Source organism: Poecile atricapillus, chromosome 16 (genome assembly GCF_030490865.1).
Source record: "Poecile atricapillus isolate bPoeAtr1 chromosome 16, bPoeAtr1.hap1, whole genome shotgun sequence".
Taxonomy (NCBI): Eukaryota; Metazoa; Chordata; class Aves; order Passeriformes; family Paridae; genus Poecile; species Poecile atricapillus.
Genome location: NC_081264.1, coordinates 4,550,295 through 4,567,919, shown reverse-complemented (window position 1 = coordinate 4,567,919; position 17,625 = coordinate 4,550,295). Strand labels below are relative to the sequence as shown.

Here is a 17,625-nt window from a genome sequence, read left to right as displayed (position 1 = left end):
AGCAACACATTCCTCACCACAGAGCCTGAGCTGCTTTTTCACTCTGCAGTAACCAAACATCTGCAAAAGAGAGGGCAGGTGACAGGACTGGTTTCAAAATTATCTAATAGCCAAAGAAACATGAGTGCTGAGTGGAGCAGAGTCCAGGGCAACACCCAAGGGAAATCACAGAGCTGTGCAAAGAATCCCAGGAGCAGGAATACCTGAGCTCTCCATCCACCTGGGACCTGCTGGTCAGGACTTGCTTCTTTCACGTGTGGTCTGAATGTCACCTTGAGCACATGGGGCAGGAAGGGCTGGTAAACTTATGAAACACAAAGTCTGAAATTCCTGCTTCCAGTAAAGCCTATTTTCAAGTTGTAACTGGGTTTTTTCCCCTTTGGTAGAAATCAGGCATTTGGGAAGCCTATTGCCACTGCCAGAGGGGTCTGCACACACAAGGAGATCAATTAACACCCAAGGTGATGGTGCTGCTGAAAACAAAATTAAAAAAAAAAAAAAACAAGCAAAAAAAAATCTTGCAGCTACACAAAGCCTCAGTATGGCAGAAGGAAAAACTGCTTCATCATCAGGCAGGGAAATTTTCCGAATCCCTGGTTATCTCGTCAGGCCAGAGCCGCGTGAGGAGGAGCACAGATGGGTACTGTGCCCTTTCTCCTGCCATAAGAGCAGCAGCTCCAGAACTGCAGTGTGAGCACAACCCTGGGGCTGGGGCTGTGCAGGTCCTTTACTGCCACATATAAAATGAGACAGCAAAAAATGACAAACCAAAGTATTCGAGTTGGAAACAGTCCTAGACTTTGCCTCCTTTTAGGGACTTTCCATACTGTGACACTCCAGAGTGACTTGGTTCTGTGTCTTCTATACATTGGGAAGGCAACATTTAGCTTAGAATTAGCTCAGGGCATTGTCTGAAACAGAGGAAAAGTTTACACACCCATTTTCAATAAACTCTACACCTATCAAAAGGGAATTACAGGCTACAACATCTATTTAAATAGGATTCCAACCTCCTCAACTACTCTGAAACACAAAAGCTTTATAGATTTACTTACAAATAAACATCCTTGATAATTTTTACAGTAAAAGGCAGAGCATACTGTGTAGAAAATCCTAACCAAAAAAACCACATAAAACAAAAACAAAAGAGGGGGAAAAGTTTATACATTCTTGAAAGATTTTTTTCTTTTTTGAGAAAGTCTTTACCTGGATTAAGCTGCCAGGCAACTTTATTAGCATTTCTGCCACACAACTGTCTGCTTCCCTACCACACCCTGCCAACGTCACAGGAAAACAAAGAAAACTCCCATTTTCATGTGGTCGTTAGAAAGATGCAAATCCTTCTGGTTTGTGGAGGAGAGAGACAAGGAAAAGAAAATGCCAACAACCTTCAGCTCTGGCAAAAAGTACCACAGAAGCAGCTGAACAACTTCCCAGTTACCCTGGAAACAGAGTTTACCCCTCAGCAGACAGGGAAAATTGCCTGCAATTACCATTCTGGAGTAAAGCACCAGTTTGGACAAAACATCAATTTCTGTTTGCTGCAGCTACTTTAATGTGATCCCAGTAATTTATCATGAACAGTATTTGATCTGGAATGGAATTCTATTACCAAACCCCAAAGAGCCTGAGCTCTATTAGCAGACCTGCGGGTATAATCAAAGGTTACAATATCTCCTAATGGCACAGAAGAGCTCCGCCATCTGCCAAGTGTGATTTCCCCTAATCCCATTCCACACACACAAATCAGAATCACCCGGATTACGGCCCAGAAATAGAAGTCAAGTCAATACCTGAATCCACGGGATTAATCTCCCACCTCCAGACGGGAGAAAGGCAAGAACAGCAACAATGCTGCAGGCAGGCTCAGGAAGGCAAAGCTTTCCACCCGGCTCCGCGCAGCACCACACAGGAAATTCTGGGATTTCACTGATTAGCTTCACCCTTCCAGAATCCCAGAGCTGCTCCCTCCCAAATCCAAGCGCAGAACTCCGTGCAAATTCAGGGAACTGACCTCCACGTGATCTTCTGGACCAGCTATTTCCACCCAGAAGCAGAACTCCACATCTCTCCGTGCACATTTAAACCGCTTGGATTTGGAGTTTGGAGGAAAAATTAACAGATGAGCTGCATATCACCAGAACAACACAAATCTGCCCACCTAAATGCTTCCAAAATAAAAATATATGACCCTAGCCAGGGAGGCTGGAATGAGATGAGCTTTAAGATCCTTTCCAACCCAAGCTATGCTGAGATTCTGCGTACACACGATGCCAACAAGCAAAGCTATGTGCATCTTCAATTAAAAAGAAGCAGCACGATGACTTTAAACTGGCATTTCAAAGTAATTGTAACGAGCAGATAATCTATTTCCCGAAATCACGGCATTAAGGAGTCACATACCACTCTCGGGAATGCCTGAATCCCTCCTGCTCTGCCCAAAGAGCCGTCTGTAAACCAGGGGGAGAAAGGGGCAGCATCTTTATTTGTCCATTTAAGACCTCCAAGCACATTACCATCCCTAATCCAGCGAGGAACAGATAATTGAAACCCTCGTGGATTACAAAATTACGCTCTAATCCTCAGAACCACCAGCAACAACGCCATCCACCAAAAAACCACCTACAACCCCTGCCCACCTCCAGCAGCTGGATGAGAACCACAGAACGGGGTTTTTTGGAGGGGGGGGGCTTTCCCCCTCTTTTCAACACACGAGGACACGAGCCCTTGGCTCTGACGCAGCGAGAAAGAAGCAGACAGGAGGTCCGGCAGCAGGGGCCATGCGGGAGCGGCGGCCGCACCCCCCGGCACGGGACCCCCGCTCCTCCGGAGCCGCCCAGGAGGGCGAAGCACCCCCGGGGAAGCGGGGAAAGGGTTCCCGTGCGGGCCCTAAGGGTGAGCGAGCACTGCCCGCCTATTGTCCCACCGCCGCCTCGCCCCTCACCGCTAGCACCACTCACCCAGCCAAACCACCGGCTGCTCTCTCGGCAAAACCGGGCGCCGGCTCCGCCGCACCGGGGAAGTTGCTTGAACTGAAGTTGGGCACGCAGCGGCCTTTCCCCCGCGGCGGCGGCGAGCGGCGGCCGGGCACGGCCGGGGGCGGGGCGGGCAGGGGGCCGTCCCTCGGCGCTCCCCCGGAGCGAGGGGCTGCGGGAGGGCGGCGGGAGGCGGGAATGTCCCGCCCCGGTGCCGGTCCGGCCCCTTCGCCCCGGCGGCCGCGGGGCCCCGCGGGAAGCGCCGCTGTTGCCATGGTGACCGCGCGGTGCGGACCGTGGGCGGGGCTTCCCCCCGCGCAGCGCGGCCGCGATTGGCTCCGCCCCGCTCCACCTGCTCCGCGCGGGACACGGGTTCGAGTCCCCGCCCTACCCGTCCCGCGGAACAAGGGCTGGGGACTGTTGGTAAATGAAGGATATGTCAAGATTATTTTATTGTGTTCAGTTCTGGACAAGTACAGATTAAAAAACGGAGCTACTGGAGAGGAGAGCAGAGGCCACAAGGATAATGAGGGATCTGGAGCATCTTTGTGGTCAGGAGAGACTGCAGGAGCTGGGCCTGGTCAGTCTGGAGAAAGGAAGGCTGGAGGGAATCTCATCAATCCATGCAAACATCTCAAATCGTGTGCTGAGAGGATGGTGCCAGGCTCTGTTCCCTGGTGCCCGGTGACAAGGAGCAGTAAACACAACAAGTTTCTCCTCAATATTAGGAAGAAGCTCTTTCCATGGAGGTGGCCGAACACTGGGAAAGCTGCCCAGGGAGGGCGTGGAGTCTCCCTGTCTGGACATTTTCCAAACCCACCTGGAGGCAATCCGGTGTCACCTGCTCCAGGTGACCCTGCCTTGGCGGAGGGGTTGGACTGGATGATCTCCAGAGCACCCTTCCCACCACAACTGCTTGGGGATTCTATGATTCTAATCAGTGGAAGAGGCAACAGCTGCATCCCTTAGTCAACGACACCCTAAGACTAAGAATTTTCAATTAATTCTCAATTAATTCTCAATTAAGATGTTGTTGTATGTTTATGTGAACATTGGTAACTTTCAAAGCTGGTATATTCTATAGCTGAACTATGTTTGTTATAATAATAAAAATCACGCCTACAGGTTAGAAATATTCTGCTCAGATGAAGACCCTTCCCTGGAGAAGCAATTTGTATGGAAATTACTGACAAATCCTAATAAAAGATTGTGCTTGGAAAGTTACTAGCTCTGATTTTCTGTGTATAAATAATAGCAGGAAAGTCTGGTGGGGTGTGCTGGATTTGTGGAATACACTGAGCACCCAAGCTGCACAACCCTGAAATTAACAATCAATGTCTCTCTCAAGTGTGTCATTATTGGCTTGTCACACACCAGGTAAAAAATTCAATTTTGTGGCCACTGGTGGCAGCTCCTTGGCCACCAGTGTCGTTCTGTCACCCTCAGGGCAGCAGAGCTGTGGAGCCCAGTCCAGGGACATTGCCTCAGAGCAGAGAATCAGAAAGGGAACACTTCTCCTCAGACCAGGGAGAGTTCCTCCTCAGTCCCCTCCTCAGGAATGGCACCAGAGTCGTGGGATCTTCCCACTGGCATCCTCACCATGCCGCAGCTGCCACAGTTCAAAAGTTCCAAATGCTGCTTTTTGTCCTTACCAAAGGTGTGGTTCTCTGCTGAGGAGTCCAAAGTCGGCTCCAAGGTGAGGCCATGACTCACATCAGGAGGAAGGAGAGTGTAGATGATGGGCTGGCCACGGACCAGGGTGATGCCATGGCACAAGGAAAATGTATCTCCATGTCCTCATCCCAGCTCTTGGCAGGACAGGGAAAGACCAGGCAGCACAGGAGAGTCCTGTGTCCCTGCCCTCCACGGGAAAGTCATTCATCTGTCTTTAACCAGCCCAAATCTCCCTCTGTTGCAGGCACAGGGGTCCTGAGCCAGTGGAGCCACTGGATCTCTCCGTGATCCATTCAGATTCACTGTAGCTGCCCCTTAGCAGGTGCATGGATGGGAAAGAGGAAAAGTTTCAGCAGCAAAAACATCCAGCCCTGTAACAGCAGCAGGAATATGGAGCTTGCCTCGCCTCCTCTGTTCCCACCCACATCCCATTTAAATTAAGATCGCTTTCCCACAGCTTCCCCCCCAAATCAGGATAATATAGGTGTTTTCCCCACCTTAGCAACCCTTTTATCTTCACCACACAAAGGGATCCCAATTCCATGACTCATTTGCCTCTTTGCTTTTCCAGAAGCCAAGCCATAACCCATCCCCTCAGCCACCCTTCCCCGCCAGCACCATCCCTGCAGCTCCTGCGCAGATGAGGGCGATCCATGGCTTGGATCAGTGCCTCTGCAAGGAGGTTGTTCCTGCCTCTTACACCTCTTTGAAGCGGTTCTTGTTCCACCCATGGCTGGGAAGCCCTGCTCCAGCACACAGGGCTCTCAGCAAGTCATAGGGAACGAGGAAAGTGACTGATCAGTTATTCAGGAGCCGCTTAATGGCAGCTCCCTCCACAAAAACACCCACACAGCGACAGAGCCGGAGAACTGGGCACGCCAGGCTCCGGAGGCTCCATAGCCCTGGGAGCTGCATTCAAATGGACACTTCAAGAGAGCAGCCGTGTTCCCAAGGAGCTGCTGTCTTGTTTCCCACTGTGTGAGGAGGAGCCTCAGCGGGTGCATTTGAGAATGCCTGGGGAGATGAGACCTGGGAGCTTCAAAGTGGCCACAGAAACTGTGGCTGGTTCAAGCTGCGGCAGGCCCGGGGCAGGAGCTGCTGCAGCAGGATGGCAGTGCTGGGCACAGAGCAGGCCTGGGCCCGGCGGGTATGGGGCCACAGTGGCCAGATCCTCACCCTCACCCAGCCCTTCTTGTGCTGGGGACACCCTGAACCTGTGGGGAAGGGAATGGCTGCAGTGCAGGGCCGGGGACCTGTGGGACTGGCAGTGCTACGCTGAGGAGATGGGAACCCCCCGGCCATCACAGCCAGCCCTTGCACCCCAGCTCTGGCACCAGGCAGGAGAATTGCCACCCTACTGCCACCCCAGTGGCACCCCACTGCTGCTGCTCCCTTAGAATCGTAGAATTATTTGGGTTGGAAAGGCCCTCTAAAACCATTGAGTCCAACCCCAGCATGGCCCAGGCCACCCATGTCCCCAGGCTCCACACTGACACATCCATTAAATCCCTTCAGGGATGGAACTCCACCACCTCCCTGGGCAGTTTGTTCCAATGCCTGACAATCCTTTCTATGAATAAATTTCCACAGTATCCAATCTAAACCTCCCCTGGTGCAGCCTGAAGCCATTTCCTCTGCTTTTGTCCCTTGTTCCCCCACCTGACTGTCCCCTCCTGTCAGGGAGTTGTGCAGAGCCAGAAGGCTCCCCCTTGAGCCTCCTTTTCTCCAGACTGAGCCCCTTTCCCAGCTCCCTCAGCTGCTCCTGATGCTCCAGCCCCTTTCCCAGCTTTTTTCCATTCTCTGGACACGCTCCAACACTACAGTGTGTGTCCAGCAGTGAGCAGAGGGCAAGGACAGGACCTGGCATGTGGCACAGCCCTGGCTCCTGGAAAGGTTCTTCCCCTGTGCTCTGTCCCCACCTGAGACCCTGTGTGAATCTTTCTTGCACTGCGTTTATCAGCACTCAGCAGAGCAGAGGTGACCCCAATAGGGGCAGAGTTAAATGCAGAGCCCTGGCCTCTCACCCCATGTATATGAATTAGGGCTGTAATTCCACCCTGAGGTGTGGATGGCAATAGTGAACAGACACTGCCAGACCCATCTCACAGACATCTGAGCTTCGACCCTCTGTTTTATGACTTCCCTGGAGCTGTCAGTGGGATGACAAGCAGCAATATACAGTGAAGGAGTGCTTGCACTCAAAAAAGAATGACAGGTTCCTTATCTGTGAAGTTTCCATTTTTCAGATGGAGTTTTCAAACAAAAGGTTCCACTCCTCAGATGAGTAATGCCACTGTTTTTCCTCTCCACTATACAATTAACTTCCAGGCTGGGATCTCTTCAGAACTGAGCTAAGAATGGCATAAACCAGGGAATATCAGTGAATGTTCCGTGCACCAGTGGGGCTGCTCGGGTGATTTAGCTCCTCTCACACAGTCTATCAGTGCCCTGCAGTGGAGAAATGGGTTAATTGCAAATGGCACATGGACACTGCCCGTGACACACCTGCACACCTGAGGGCAGGGACAAACACCAGGGGGGACCCAGGCAGACCCCCCAGCCCCTGCTGTGTCTCACTCCTGTCTCACCCCTGCCTGACTTCAGCAGGTGCGACAGAATCCCCTCCTCTGTTCCAGCCAGGAACAGTCTCTGTCTCTTCCTGCTGAGCCAGTTGCTCCTGTTATGTGAAGAGGTGGAGGTGTATGCAAAAGCAGTCTGTCTGGGTCAGGGGAACACTGATCTTCCAGTATTCCCCTGCTAGCCTTCCCAGCCCCATGTGGTGTTGAAATGCTCTGGCCCTCAGCAGGGAAGCACTTCAGAGTCCTGCCTTGCAAACTTCCACTAGGTAACTGCTCCCACAAAAGCCAGAAATGTTGGTGACAGCTCAGGATGAACCCCAGGAGGAAACAGGCAGGAGCTCCTCACACACACCTCAGGCACTGAGCACTGCAGGAAGGTGCTCCACTGCCCACTACATATAATCTGCATAAAGGAAAGCAGGAAATCCTCCCACTCCCCATCACCACCACAGCAGCTGTCCTTAAAAGTTCTTTTCCCACCTCTTCATGCTCATCCACTGTGGAAATAAGTGCAGAGCTACACAGAGAGCAAATGCCTGGCTCAGAGCACAGGGAGAGCACAGCCCTGGCACTGCCTTCCCAATAAAAAACTCCACTGGCCATGGGGCCCCATTGCTGCCTCTCCCATCCTCAAATTTGACTCAGGAATAGGGCTGGGAGAAGGAAAGCAGGAGAGAGAGTCCTGTTTTAAAGGGAATAGTCTGTTAAAAACACAGTCCAATGTCCTTGTGAAGGCTGAGCTCTGCCAGGCCCTGGAAAGGGCATCTCCCCTCCAAGGGAGCACGTGCCCTGTGGGATTACACTGTGTCCACACAGAATTTCTCCCTCCAGAAAGGAGAAGTTTGGGAAGGCAGAGACTGTCAAATCTCACCTGCTGAAAGCAACCATAGCCAAGAAATCCTTGACTGAAAAACAAGGATAATTGAGCGTCAAATTTGTATGTATAATCCTCTCCAGTAGGAAGGAGCTGTTAGATTGCACCATCACGGAGGTTTCAGTGCAACAGAGGGAAGAACCAGTGGGTGTGGGATTGTTGCCAGTTATATAATCCCTGGTGGATTTTGTCTGCACTGGTTTGGGCGAGCACATGGCCCCATCCTGATCCCTGTGCTATCATCCAACAGCACATGGCCGGACTTGGGGGGCTGTGGGGAGAACAAAGGGATACAGATTTCCTGGGAGTCTGCTTTTGTTTTCCCAAGCAGAAGAGTGACTCAGATTTCAGCGCACTCCTGTAACTCAGCCAACAACAACACGTCCTTAGTCACGGCGATAAAGCCGAGGATCTGTGTTCCATTTGCTGAACTAAAAAAAGCTCAAACTCATCCACCCAAGGGCCAGGTCAGTCACTAAACCAGAGACTGAACCCCAAGCTGTGTGCAGTGATGGCAGCATCTTCCTCCCCAACAAACTCTCTGAACTCCTGGAAACTACTCAGAAAATCCACTGAACCAGCACAGATAATCTTGGTGCTGCACTATCACAGAGCTCCCTGATAACTCCTAAGCACTCACATGTCATTCCAACACGGCTGCCAAAGCCTTGCAGAAATGCTTTCCCTTCCTGAGAAATGCTCCAGGAAAAAGCACCGTACTTCCCTGTGCTTAAGGACTAGCTTAACACATCCCTGTGCTGTTGTCTCATGGATCTGAGCTCATTTTTCATGGCTGTGAGGTACATCCACAGCTCATTGGAAATGCCAGAGCATGGATTGCTTCACCTGAGTCATTGCACTCAAAGCAAGCAAAAGGAGAACTTAAAACTGACAAAGGGGAGGTTTAGATTGGAGTTTAGGAAGAAAACTCTGTGAGGGTGCTGAGGCCCTGGCACAGGGAGCCCAGAGAAGCTGTGGCTGCCCCATCCCTGGGAGTGTCCAAGGCCAGGTTAGACGGGGCTTGGAGCAACCTGGGATAATGGAAGGTGTCCCCATGAATGAGATGGACTTTAAGGTCCCTTCCATCCCAAACCACTCTGTGTTGCCCTGAGACTCCCAATCCCAGGCTAGCAAAATCCCTGTTGTAGAGTCCTCCAGCTCCCAAGGCTACCCTGTATCAGTCAGGTGGAGGTACCTGTACAAACTGGGCCTCGCAGTAGGATTTTCCCAGGGATTGCTATAGCTGTGGATCAGTCTTTGCATTTCCAGCTTCATTTTCCTTTGGAAAAGGCCTCTCTGAAATAGGTTCTGGAGCACTTTAAGGTAGCAGAGGGAGTGCAGGGTGTTGCCAGGACAGCACCCACCCGGGCAGATGTTTGTGCCAGGACTCAGCGTGTCCATTCATGCATCCTAACAAGGGCTATAAATACTCTGGGTCCTTCCTGGCTCTCACCACGTGCCCGAGCCTGGCAGGAGGGTGTGTGAGGACGAGCCCTCACAGCTGGGCTCACCAGCACAGCCCCCCAGTGCCTTCCATCACCCCCAGCCCTGGGCACATTTTTTTAGCCAAGAGACCTCAGAGGAGCTCCCATAATCCAACCCCAGCTGATGGTGAACATCTCCTGAGGAGCTTTTGCTGGCAAGACATTGGAATGGTTTCTCGTGCTGCACAGGACAGAGCTGTGGCCTCTCTGGAGCTGTTCCACCAGCTGCTGTCTCCTGCACTGCATGGAAATGGCAACTGATGGAAATTTCCATGCACTTCAAAGCACAACCTCAGGATAGCTGCTTTTGTGAGAAACTATCCCGAGTTAAAAATTAATGAAATTCACTTTTAGGATCATTTACTCTCCTCCATCCTAACAGCAGGATTTTTGCCAGCCTCTCCACACCGAAACACAGAGCATTCCTGCTTTGGCACCTTGGGAATGTGGCCTCTGGTGGTTAGGTTGCCAATTAATATCAGGTAATTAACAAATTTGCAAGTGCTGGTTGAATCCCACCCTGGCATTTCGCAAACTCTGCGTGTTTGGGGAGTGCTTCATCAGCTTTTGAAGTTCGGAGCTGTGAGCTCCCTGCAAACCTCAGCCTGCACTGGAAACTGGGGCTGGGCCATTAGAGCAAACATGCCTCAAGAAGCAAACATATTAAGGATTAATTAAATACCAGGATTTATTTAATTAAGCCTCTTCTCATAAGTAGGTAGAGGTAGAAATCTGGAGCGAGCATCCAGCCTTCCTTGCATTCCCATTTTTAGAAATGCAGTTAAATTCTGTGCTGCTTAAAACACAACACTGGGGTGATGTGGACCCCTCCTGCCTCCAACAGGAGTGCAGGTGGAGAAAGGAGGTTGGGGGCACCTCTTCCCTATTCCCACACATGGCATCCCCCCCTGGAACAGCTGGAAGATGCACAAGCACCCAAGGATCTTGTGGAGTCCAGAGGGGTGACAAGTTTCAGCCCTGAGCAGGGACAGGGACCACAGGCAGCTTGTCCTTCTCACATTTTTTTATGAAAATTTGTCCCTCCTGTGCCCTGCAAGAAAGGCACCACAGCCCATCCTATCACTGCCAGTTTAAAGGTCTGGAGACTGATCCAGGAAATACTGAGGTGAGGGAATGAGATCAAGTCCAAGGTCGTTTTGGGCACCGTTGCAGAATGCACTCCCTGACCTCCTGCACAGCTCACCTGGCAGCACAGGATCACACACAGGTATAAACCATCACCACCAGCTCTCTGCTCTGGGCTGGCACCATGCCAGGACCCTCTGCCACCTCCCCATCTGCTCTGTCTGGGGCAGCAGCACCAAGGACCTGGCCCAGTGCTTTTCCTCCTCTTCAATTTCTCTGTTTTGCCATCATTTTAAATTCTCCACATTATAGGGGGGTACAGCAAGAGGAAGGACACAGGTGACAGTGCCAGCAGAGCCAAGGAGGTGTCACTGCCGCACACCTGCCCCAAGGGACAGGGTCAGCAAAGCTGGACTGAGCTGGCCAAGGGATGGGAATAGGGGAAAGTGAGGACCATGAGGGCAAGTGGGGTGCAAAAAGAAGCCCAGGTGACAGCAGGGCCCCCAGCACAGGGGACGCTCACCACGAGCAAAGGGGGCTCTGGAATCTGGGAGAAGTGTGGAAATACAGAGCATTTTGGGCACTCCCTGCTCAGGGTATCCCCGTTCGCTGTCTCCCCAGGGACCGCACAGCCGGAAAGAACCACCAGGATCTGATTGATTTGAAAATACATTAACCATAGAGAATAGAGCTTTAATTTTTCTTTCTCAACAACAATAAGGAACAGTTTACATTTAAAAAAAACAAACCAAAAGCATGAATAAAATAATATAAAACAGATTATTATACCACAGTGTGGAATTCAGATAATCTAAGAACATTAGCAGCACTTCTACAAATAGATTAAAAGCTGTAAGTGCTCGTTAAGCTCAGATCGAGCAACTCCCAGAGACCAAAATGGCATCCAACAGAGAAAAGCAGCAATTCTGTGTAGGGCAACAGAAAAGTATAATGCCAGGACACCAGATACATTCAAATCCCTGTGCTGAGGGGTAATTCCCTGTCCCACAGAGCCCCCACGATGGCTGTCACACCCTGTCACCCTGCCTGGCTCTCCAGAACACTCTGTGAACAAGGGAAGTGACAATCGTGGGTCTGAGGTTACATCCACGTTGCATTTTCAAAGCTTTTCATTAATTCTGTTTGGGAAAACAATTTCTTCCCTGGCTTCTGGGAATTACTTTCCAGAGAGAATGAATTTCTGAGAATTTAAGTCAATCCTACATAGTCATAACAATGACATTTTTAGTCTCTCAGTATCCAGGATATGGATTTTCAATTTTTTATCATCCTTAGCAGCAAAGCCATACTCATTCCTAAAACTTCCATGTATTTAAGATCTTGTGCATAGTTTAATATTTAGCATTAATTAGTTTAAAAAAAAAAAAAGTTTAAAAAAAGGATAAATGGTGCTTTTCTCCCCCTCATCAAAGCACTGATGCAAAGTGTTCTTGCTCCTGGTCATGTCCCACTGCCGATGGCTCAGGAGCCACCGTGGAGAGGGGACTGTCCCCTGCAGCACCATCCATGGGCTCTGCTCAGCCTCCATGTGCAAAACCCATCTATAAAAGGAAGCTATTAAACTACTGAACAGGAATTTAAGGTGGAATATGCTTATCACCAATCTAAAATTAGATTAGAAATTAGATTAGACACACTATAAGACTTCCACGGCTATTTCAATCGCGTACGTTCTCCGGGAAGTTCAGGGTTTGGGCAGAGTTGGGAAGGGATCCACACACTGAGCTGTGTGAACGTGTGGCTACGGCACCAAATGGCCTCAGCCATGGCCCACGTGGCCACCAGAGGACAGAAATGTGACTTCACTGAGGACCACAATTGTTCAGATGCCTTAATCAGTAAAATATTGCTTATTCAGGGCAGTGAGGATGCTGACCATGAGTGGAAAAGCAGGAACAGTCAGTGGCATTTGATCTACTTTCAGGGTGTCTGAAAAAGCTTTTATAGGAATTTCTGGCACAGGTTCTGATGAGTTCCAGCCTTTCCATAGTGCTAGGAAGGGTTGGAATTCCATCTCTACATTGTGCTCTATCAATTTGTGCTCACACAATAGTAAAATGCTGAAGACAAGCCCAGAACTGCTCAGTACTCAGAGAAATTCCCAAATTGAATGAGAAATAAGAAGTTTTGATGACATGACCATCATTTTGGTCCTGCTAATCAAAGGTTCAGAGGCTCCCACTGCATCTCTAGAGAAAAGTGATTTAGATTTTGTAGGAAATTTCAAATGCAAACTTAGGGGATGAGAATCCCAAAAACTGGTTCTGTCCCTGGTCAGATTGGCTACAGTGGCTCCCAGTGCTGGGGACCAACCTCAGGATAATCCAGGAAAGAGAGGGGAAATAGTCACACAAATTATGTAATAAATAAATAAATAACAAAGAATAAGAAGAATTTTGTCCCATAAACTGCTCTTGGCCACAAGGCTTGTGTCTCCAGGGATTTTGGGACCCCAACCCACCTCTTCATTAGCTCCATCTCTCAGCCTTTTTTTCACCTGTCAGGGACAAGGGTCCATTTGTCACTCCCTCAGGTGAACACAGGGCCAGGACACAAACACTCAGTGGATTTACACACACTGAGATTATCTGAGCTCAGGAGCTGGAGTGTGAGACAAACCCCAAACCCCAGAGCAATGTGGTGCTCAGCGAGGGTGTGATGGGAGCTGAACTCAGCCCATGGAGCCCATCCTTCCTCAGGCTCATCTCTGGAGTGACTGGAGCAGAGAACGTGAGCTGGCAGCTCGTGCAACCCTCGCTGCAGCCAGGGGAGAATGCAGCAGTCTCCTCAGAAAGCGTGGAGTCATGGAATGGTTGGGGCTGGAAGGAAACTTAGGAATCACCTAGTTCCATCCCCTGCCATGGCAGGGACGCCTTCCACCATCCCAGGTTGATCCAAGCCCCATCCAACCTGGCCTGGGACACTTCCAGGGATGGGGCAGCCACAGCTCTCTGGACAACCAGCGCCAGTGCCTTATAGTGAAGAATTTCTTCCTAAAATCCAGTCTAACCCTGCCATCTGACAGATTAAGGCACAGAGCTCCAGTCCCTGTTCCCACAGAGCCAACAACAGGCTAAAATAGCCCTGGGCTGGCAGTGCCATTGTGGTGGGGGGGTGGGTTCAGCTGCACAGAGCTGCTGGGATGAGACATTCCTCTTCCCCAAGGGGCCAGACAAGATTACTGTATATGGACAAGCCTGGTGACAGGCCTCTCCTGCATGGCAAGCAGGCTGCACAGCTGGGAGAGAGCCCTGCTGCCTTCCAGGGCCACGATTGCCCCTGTCAGAATTCCAGAACAAGGCTTTATCTCATGGGGATCCAGCAGGGGGGCAGAGCCAGGCAGGAGAGGATGAGACCAGAGAAGACCCACAAACAGCTGCACAGCAAAACCTTTGCTTTTCAGCTTCTTAGCAGCTTTCAACCATCAAAGAGAGCCCCAGGCTCCTGGTGGGGTCCCACTGTGGGTTCCCACAAGCAGAAGAACTTGCCCAGCAACACAGCTGAAACAAAGTTTTTTATATTATTTTTCCCTCCTTTTTTTTTTTTTTTTCTCTTGTCCAGTCTTAAAATGGGAACCAAGATGAAGCCAAACTGAGGTTGTGATGGTGGCTCTGCTCTGAGCTTCCTGTTGCCCCACCAGAACAGCCCTCCCAGCACTGGGACAGTGACAGATTGGCACATCATGGAATAGGTGCTATAGAAACCACACAGTTCTTAGAAGCAAAAAATTTCTCAAACCTCCCCCCTTCAAAAAATAACCCACTTAGTTCACATATTTTCTCTCTATACTGTATATATATTATATATAGACACGATTCTCTGGTAAACATTTACAAGATATCATAAATAACATTGAAAATTTCTATCTCCATTTGCACAACAGCGCGCACTCACACGCCAGCACACAAGGACACACAGTCAGGTACAATCAATAAATAAATACTTTTTTTCCCCCCAGAAATTATTCAAAAAACACTGCTATTGAGCGGCCCAGAGACACTCTCAGTTAATACAGACAGCAAATATTGTGCAGAATTTCTTGGCTGTTTTTGTCTAAAAACCAAGGAAAGCTTGAAAGGTTTAGTGTCAGCAACGTCGCTTGGTCAGGTGGTTTTTCCTGTGGGTCCCTGTCCCTCAGGAAGGGGAGAACAGAGCACATCCCTTTCCCTCCAGACAGGTGACAGATCTGTCCTAGAACCCTGAGGGAACAGGAACAGCCTGGGAAGGAGAGAGGATTTGAGCTTTTCACTCTTCTTGGTGGAAGGAAGAAAGATTCCCACAGGAACTGGCAGATCTCAAGCTCTTTGTTTCCTGTGCAGCCCAGCACCCTTTGGGTTTTTACTGCTTCAGGGAATTTCCCAGATTGTTCTACACATCTTGTTGGGATTATGAGGGTTGGCCATTGCTCTCCCCCTGCCCCAGCCCCTTCCTCAAAGGGTTCAGGATGTGCCACTGCCTTTTCCAGCTGCGACCTCCATGTCCCAGAACACAGAAATTGCTGATTTGCTCAGAAACAGCAAACCACGCTATCACGCTCCTCAGACCTTCCCTGAAGCAGCATTTTTTCCCTGGTGCAGATTGACAACTGCCTTTTTTTTCTGCCAGCAACATCTGACACGTGCCACAAGCCAACACAAACCAGCACAGACAGATATTCCATGGGGGGAAGAGGAATGACCCCTTTCCCTCCCATGGGAGCACTCCAGCAGCAAGGCAGGAGCAGGGCCAGAGGAGAGCACACACACAGCACACATTGCACCAGGGGGGAACACAAATGTTTGCAGCAAAACTTGAGAGAAAGTACCCTCAGAGAGAGCTCCAGCCCTCCCTGGCTGGGCTGGACCCTCCACCCACCCCCTCTCCTTTTCCTGTATTGTTTTTACCTGAGTTGAAAAATGACTCCGAAGCCTCTGCAGGGCAGCCTGTGTGGGACACAGCAGCTGGAGAGGCACTTCATGCAGTGGGCTCCAGGCTGTGCAGGAAAAGTGGCCACACAAGTGCATCTTCCCAAAGCAAAGACCACTCAGGGACCTTGGGCTATTTTCCTCTCACAGGCCTGTGGGAGAAGCCCACCGAGACCGAACTGGAGATGCTCAGTGTGTTTAGGGGACTCAACAGCCAGCCCTGAAGCTGTCAGAGGGAAAGTCAGGATAATCAGGAGCTCTGACTTGCCTTCTGAGGAGCCCTTCCCTCACAAGAGCTCAGGGGAACAACAAGGGGACCAGACTCCGACCACAGGCAGCTAAAGTAAGGCAGGTAAGAAAACCTCCAGCCTGGAGTTCCCAGAGGAGGTCAGGACCAGATTTCTCAGTGTTCAGAGAACATTACAGAGGCTGGATTTTGAAAAATAACCCCAATGCTGAATTTGAAGCTGCTCTGAAAATCCATCCAGACACAAAGCTCTTGTGTGTTCGGATATTGTAGGAACAATGTAAAATCCCAGGGGAAAAACAGAGCCCTAAAAAAAGAAAATACTGAAGGGGAAGCAATGCGTAGAGGGACAAGATCAAAAGAGGAACTTCTGTGATCAAAGTCCCCCCCATTACTGGCAGAACCTCGTTGTGTTGGTGAGAGGCTGAGAACTGGCAGCATCCCTGTGCTGCTTGAGCTCACAGGGCTGGCTGCCTTCCCACACCACAGGGAAGGGCTGCCCAAGGAAGCAGCTTTCCAAGGAATCAGCTTTCCCCTCTGTGCCACCAAGCTCTGCTCCCCCAGCCCCTGAGCTCCGCTCTGGGATGTGGCAACGCCGGGGCAGTTTTGGTGGCCACGGCAGCTGCTGCCTCTCCCAGGGCAGGGAGCCACTGCCTGGTCCTGCTCCCAGCACAGGAACACACCTGGAGGGATCTTTGGTTGAGTCACTGCAGAAGGTCTGAGCCGGGGCCTGTGCTGAGCCCAGCTCACATAGCAGCACGTGTCCCACCACCTGAGTCCCACAGGTGTGGCACCTGGAGAAACAGGAGAAGGGAGCCAGCATTGGAGGGGAGTCCCGGCTCTTTGGGTGCCTCATCTGCCCCAGGTCCTTCATTTGTTCTCGATCAGAGTCTGCACTTTATAGACCAGGTCCCGAGCCAGCTTCAGGATCTGTTTGGTGTTGTGGCGTTCGGCCATTTCTGCAACACAGACAGAGGGACCAGACAGGTCAGACATGAGCAGCCCCCACCCCACAGCTCTGCTGGGGACATTCCCAACCTCCCCTCACAGGGACACCTGGCTCTGGAGAGCCATCCTTAACCAGCCCCTCGGGATGGGGAAAGCAGCAGGAAGCACTGCCCAAACCTCAGCTCCCTTCAACACGTCCAGGTTGGCCACTGCTGAGGAGAGCAGGTGGATTCCAGCCCCACCCATCCTTCAGGGCCCTGGATGTCAAACATTTCCAGCATTGCCCAGATGGGACTGTCCACAAGCCAGCCACATGCTGCCTAAACCTGAGCAGCTGCCCCAAACCCAGCCCAACAGAGCACGAGCTGTACCATTGAAAAACTTGATGATGTCTGTAAAATCCATATTGTTCTCCAGGATGATGTCCCGGTACATCTCCACCAGGGCCAGGGCTATGAAGAGCACGTAGTGAGCAGAGGAGACGTGAGCAGCAGCCCAGATGGTCTCCCAGACGGCGAAGACGTCGTCGTACACCAGCTCTGTGAGCAGAGAACAGCAGTTACCACTCCACTCACCCCACCCTGGCTCACAGAGCTCTCAGAGCGCTGGGGAGACACGCTGGGTGCTTCCTTCCCACATGAACCTGCCCCAGCTGGGAGCAGTAAGTCAGACATCTGTAGGGAGAAATGTTCTGCCCGGCAGCAGGTGACACAGGCCCCAGGACACACTCGTGGAGAGGCTCAGCAGCAGCTCTGGAACAACAGGTTCTGTATCTAGACAGAGCAATCAGCCAGACATAAACCAGGGAAAAGTGGAAAGGAATTAAAAATAAG

At 50.9% G+C, this 17,625-nt stretch overlaps 1 protein-coding gene across 1 annotated transcript in view; it reads right to left on the bottom strand.

Moving 5' to 3' along the window:
* Positions 1–11,340: 11,340 nt before the first annotated feature.
* Positions 11,341–17,625, bottom strand: part of SGSM1 (small G protein signaling modulator 1) — a 35,635-nt gene continuing 29,350 nt past the window's right edge. The window contains exons 24-25 of the mRNA XM_058851829.1: positions 17,164–17,331; positions 11,341–16,803 (exon numbers count right to left, since the gene is read on the bottom strand). Of these exons, the coding sequence (XP_058707812.1) occupies positions 16,715–16,803; positions 17,164–17,331 (257 nt within the window). The 3' untranslated portion in view covers positions 11,341–16,714. The remainder of the gene's footprint in view (positions 16,804–17,163; positions 17,332–17,625) is intronic.